This window comes from Staurois parvus, unplaced genomic scaffold (genome assembly GCF_062004578.1).
Source record: "Staurois parvus isolate SC_StPar_1 unplaced genomic scaffold, SC_StPar_1.0 ptg000192l, whole genome shotgun sequence".
NCBI classification, from domain to species: Eukaryota; Metazoa; Chordata; class Amphibia; order Anura; family Ranidae; genus Staurois; species Staurois parvus.
In genome coordinates, this window is record NW_028317988.1 from 1513610 (window position 1) to 1519609 (window position 6000).

General features: G+C 50.0%; 1 protein-coding gene across 2 annotated transcripts in view; it reads right to left on the minus strand.

Moving 5' to 3' along the window:
• The window catches only part of RPS6KC1 (ribosomal protein S6 kinase C1), a 227383-nt gene extending 221700 nt beyond the window's left edge, over positions 1–5683 (minus strand). Inside the window, exon 1 of one of the 2 annotated variants that reach the window (XM_089677776.1) lies at positions 5235–5683. In XM_089677776.1, coding sequence (XP_089533902.1) covers positions 5235–5336 — 102 coding nt within the window. In that variant the 5' untranslated portion in view covers positions 5337–5683. The remainder of the gene's footprint in view (positions 1–5234) is intronic. The other variant, XM_089677777.1, reaches the window with a different exon arrangement.
• Positions 5684–6000: the final 317 nt, after the last annotated feature.

Consider the following 6000-nt stretch of genomic DNA (forward strand, 5'->3'; position numbering starts at 1 on the left):
CTAAAAATTCAAGCTGTACAAACAATTAAATTCGAATCTTTCACTGGCCCAGTGAGAATTGTTCAACCTGTTCCCCCTGTTCTTATGGAGCTACAGTCTTCACCACTTTATAACCAAAGCCTTGAGTAATTGTCATGTCTGCAGAAACCTCATGTAAGGGTGAGCAGAATTCAACAACCACTCAGCCCAATCTCGAAGTCTCCATGCACACGGGGCGTTTCAATAACGCTGGTAACGGTAGCTGTGTAAAGTCATGTTAAAAACGTGAGTTTTTCAGCGTTTTTGGATTCGCGTTTAGCTGCGGTTTTTTTGCATTTACATATTTTAGAGGTTTTTTTGACCAAATAAAAAATTTTTTTAGTAAAAAAAAAAAAAAGTCCAAAAACCCTGGTTTGCTGTGATTTACCGTGTTTTTCAGAGTTAGTGTTTTTACAGCTAAAAAAACTCCTCTAGAAACCCACTAGTCCTGGGGGGGGGGTTTTCCCAGTCAAAAAACATCCCTGCCAAAAACCGCTGATTGCAGTCTATGTGTGCATGGACACATAGGATAACATGCTGGGGGGTTTACTGGCTGTAGAAAAAAAATGTCAAAGGCCAAAAACAGCCGCTGTAAAAACGTCCCGTGTGCATGAGGACTTAGACAGAAGGAAATTTTAAAGATATCCTGTCATCTAGATACACAATAAATGCTGCAGGAAAAGGGTGGGCCCCTCATGGAAAGGCTCCATGTACACGGGACACTTCTGAACGATGGAAACTGACTGCTGGGAATCGTAGGTTAAAAAACGTCTGTTTAGCCGCGTTTGCATACCGCGTTTGAGTGTTTGCGTTTAGAAGCGTTATTTAAAGGTAACCTCAGGAGACCTTCCAAAATGCCCAGAATGCACTGAAAAACAGTAAAAAATTAACTATTTCAGACATTTTGAGAGATATAGAGAGAACAGAAGCAGAGAGAGCAGTATGTGTTGAGATTAGCGGTCTTTTTTTTTTTTTTTTTTTGTGGTGTTTGGATGTGTTCCAGCTCATTTCTGTGCAGAAATTATTGCAGCAATGTCGAACATATCTTCTTTCATGCGAAACCTCCAAGTATGGTGTACCAGGTCCATTTGAGTACCGGGAAAATGCTTTGCATGCATTTATCATGATGAAAAAAGACTCTGAACAGCATCTGGAAATGGAAGAGTTAAAAAAATGTTCCAAATGCAAACGCTTATAAACGTGGTTAGCTGCGTTTACAAGCGTTTGGAACGCTGATAAAATCTCTCCTGAGCGCAAGTTTGATGCGTTCAAAAAAACGACTGTAAACTCAACTGCCTGTAAACGATGATGTGTACATAAACACATAGGAAACATAGGGAGAGTTCAGGGGTTGCTGGAAAAAAAAAAAAAAGGCAGAAAAGCTCCTAAATGTGAGTTTACCAGCTGCAGTGTACATGGAGCCTAAAGCTCTGACACTTCCAGGTGATGCTGATGTTTGATGTCACTTAGATCCGCCATCACTCATTTCTATCGACTCTTCACTACGATGGGCAGCCACATTATTATTACACAGTATTTATATAGCGCCAACAGTTTGCTCAGCGCTGTACATTACAATAGGAGACAGTACACGAGACAGTACAATGCGATACACGAGGGGTCTGAGGGCCCTGCTCCTTGGAGCTTACAATCTAGGAGGGAGGGGATAGTGGTACGGGAGGAAAAGCTGTGGGGGATGGAGTGGTAGGAAGAGTGGAGGAGATCGGCAATTAGCAGAGGGCGGGGTAGGCTTCCCTGAAGAGATGGGTTTTCAGGGTGCGCCGAGAGGAGAGTAGGTGATAGTCTGATGGATTGGGGTAGGGAGTTCCAGAGAATGGGCGATTCCCTTGAGAAGTCCTGGAGGCGGGCATGGGAGGAGGAGACCAGGGAACTAGAGAGAAGAAGGTCTTGTGAGGAGCGGAGAGTGCGTTTTGGGTGGTATTTGGATATTAGGTCAGCGATGTAGTTTGGGGCAGAATTATGGGCAGCTTTGTACGTCAGTGTTAGCATTTTGAATTTTATCCGTTGAGCAATCGGACGCCAGTGGAGGGATTGGCAGAGGTGGGTGGTGGAAACGGAGCGGTTGGTAAGGTGGATGAGTCTGGCCGCTGTATTCAGAATCGACTAAAGCGGGGATAGCCTGTGGTGAGGCAGGCCAGTGAGGAGGGAGTTGCAGTAATGCAGTCGTGATATGATGAGGCCACACATAGGAATATGCAGGAGGGAGGTAGGGATGTAATCATTGTGAAAGCCAGACAATCATGAGAACACACCAACCAGCATATCTGGGTACTTGCTGGATCTAGGCCCATCATGCTGTAGTTTGCTACTGCTGGCCTCTCCTTACCAGCCGAGCTCAGTGCTCCGAGTTTGCAGATATAAACATTAACAAACTGGTTCTACATGGAAACTAGGCAGTGGCACAGGATCCAGAGATCTCCAGTACCACCCACACTCACATGAGAGCGCTCCAACTGGCCACTCGTCCCCAGAATGATATTCATCCACCGCTTGGGCCGCTGAATTCTGTCAATTGGCCCGAGCAGGCCCACTGATTACACATACGTTCTAGGAATACCTGAGGAATGACAGAATGGAGACCAGGAACCAGAGACTGAGAGGGACGAGACTTGGAGGACGTTCCATCACTACAAGCTATACAAGAGATGGTGGCATTTCCGAGGTGTGGTATGCCTGGCCACGGCTTCCAATGCAATGGTACGTATTCCTCTGCCAATGCTTATGTCACAGAGCTGACAGGTGAGCATAGAAGGGGATCAGTAGGGACCGGGTGTGAGTGGGCGGTCATTCCCCTGCCTGGGAAAATATGGATTTTTGTCTGTAAAAGATATATCCCTATATACTCAGATATAACAAGGACTGGGAGAAGTTCATAGATATTGTTCCTGAATATCTACGGCCACTACTTGTCAGGGTGACACCGCTGAGTGAAGAAGAAAAAGATCAGCTTCTATGATGGAAAGTACCAGTATGGAGGAAAGAACTTCCTGACACTGCTATTCAACAACCATACAGGGACCATTCTACAACACAGGGACCATTCTACAACTCATACAGGGACCATTCTACAACACAGGGACCATTGTACAACTCATACAGGGACCATTCTACAACACAGGGACCATTCTACAACCCATACAGGGACCATTCTACAACCCATACAGGGACCATTCTACAACACAGGGACCATTCTACAACTCATACAGGGACCATTCTACAACCCATACAGGGACCATTCTACAACACAGGGACCATTCTACAACTCATACAGGGACCATTCTACAACCCATACAGGGACCATTCTACAACCCATACAGGGACCATTCTACAACCCATACAGGGACCATTCTACAACCCATACAGGGACCATTCCCCACCCCCCACCAGGGACCATTCTAAAACATAGAGATCATTCTACACACCCCCCACCGTCCAGGGACCATTCTACAACACAGAGACCACTCTCCACCCACCATCCAGGGACCATTCTACAATACAGGGACCATTGTACAAGCCATACAGGGACCATTCTACAACACAGGGACCATTCTACAACCCATACAGGGACCACTCTCCACCCCCCACCAGGAACCATTCTAAAACATAGAGACCATTCTACACACACCCGACCGTCCAGGGACCATTCTACAACACGGGGAGCATTCTCTACCCACCGTCCAGGGACTATTCTGCAACACAGAGACCACTCTACACACCCTCCACTGTCCAGGGACCATTCTGCAACACAGGGACCATTCTGCAACACGGGGACCACTCTCCACCCACCGTCCAGGGACCATTCTACAACATAGAGACCATTCTACACATCCCCCACCATCCAGGGACCATTCTCCTTCCACCGTCCAGGGACCATTCTCCACTCACCGTCCAGGGACCATTCTGCAACACTAGCACCATTCTCCACCCACCGTCCAGGGACCATTCTCCAACGTGGAGACCATTCTCCACCCACCGTCCAGGGACCATTCTAGAATGCAGAGAATATTCTCCACCCACCGTCTATTCTCCAACATGTGGGACCATTCTCCCCCCACTGTCCAGGGTTCATTCTCCAACACAAAGACCATTCTCCACCCACCTTCCAGGGACTATGCTCCAACACGGGGACCATTCTCCACTCACCTTCCAGGGACTATGCTCCAACACGTGGACCATTCTCCACTCACCGTCCAGGGACTATGCTCCAACACGTGGACCATTCTCCACTCACCGTCCAGGGACCATTCTCCACCCACCTTCCAGGGACTATGCTCCAACACGGGGACCATTCTCCACTCACCTTCCAGGGACTATGCTCCAACACGGGGACCATTCTCCACCCACCTTCCAGGGACTATGCTCCAACACGTGGACCATTCTCCACTCACCGTCCAGGGACTATGCTCCAACACGTGGACCATTCTCCACTCACCGTCCAGGGACTATGCTCCAACACGTGGACCATTCTCCACTCACCGTCCAGGGACTATGCTCCAACACGTGGACCATTCTCCACTCACCGTCCAGGGACTATGCTCCAACACGTGGACCATTCTCCACTCACCGTCCAGGGACCATTCTCCACCCACCTTCCAGGGACTATGCTCCAACACGGGGACCATTCTCCACTCACCTTCCAGGGACTATGCTCCAACACGGGGACCATTCTCCACCCACCTTCCAGGGACTATGCTCCAACACGGGGACCATTCTCCACCCACCTTCCAGGGACTATGCTCCAACACGTGGACCATTCTCCACTCACCGTCCAGGGACTATGCTCCAACACGTGGACCATTCTCCACTCACCGTCCAGGGACTATGCTCCAACACGTGGACCATTCTCCACTCACCGTCCAGGGACTATGCTCCAACACGTGGACCATTCTCCACTCACCGTCCAGGGACTATGCTCCAACACGTGGACCATTCTCCACTCACCGTCCAGGGACTATGCTCCAACACGTGGACCATTCTCCACTCACCGTCCAGGGACCATTCTCCACCCACCTTCCAGGGACTATGCTCCAACACGGAGACCATTCTCCACCCACCATCCATTCTCCAACACGAGAAACATTCTCCACCCACCATCCATTCTCCAACACGGGGACCATTCTCCACCAACCGTCCAGGGACCATTCTCCACCCACCGCCCATTCTATAAGTATACAGAGAGTATGGTGAGGACTTACCCTGGCGGTGACCTTGTATATGGTGAAGCCTTTGCGATGGCGGTGGGGGTCGGTGACGGTGTAGAAGCGGGCCAGGTCCCCCTTGTCTCTTGGGGAGATCATACTGTCCTGTTATCCCCAGACAGAGAACTGCACAGCTTCGGCAGCAGCCATCTACCCTGCCCAGCCAATCACACACAGGAGCCTGGGGACAATGACCAGGCCAGGGGGTCACTCCATCATCACCATGACAACCAGCCCTGCTTTGCTCCACCTGCCTGCATCCATCCTACATAGGAACACCGGGGTCATGTGACCTACATCACCACCCCCACCACCGGAACACAGCACACCGGGGCGAGGACACCCGACACCTCCACACCTCAATCACACTGTATTCTGCCTGACACCTCCACACCACACCTCTATCACAACTTCCGCCTCTCACCGACTGTCACTGCACACAGCCGCTCACTTCCGCCAGCTGTGTGCCGGACGCCGTGATTGGCTGGGAGCATTGGCTGGGGATTGGTCGTAGAATACTATAGCTATTGCAGGGAGGTTGTAGTGACGCTGCTGTCCACCAGGTGGCGCAAAAGGGTCAGCTTTGTTCAGCTATTAACCTCATAGAGCTGATATAGCGTAGACTAAGGGGGCAGAGGACCTATGGGGGGTGGATGGGATGGGTGGGAAGCTATGGAGGATGGATGAAAGGGATGGGATGGGGATGGATGGGTGGGAAGCTATGGAGGATGGATGAAAGGGATGGGATGGGGATGGATGAAAG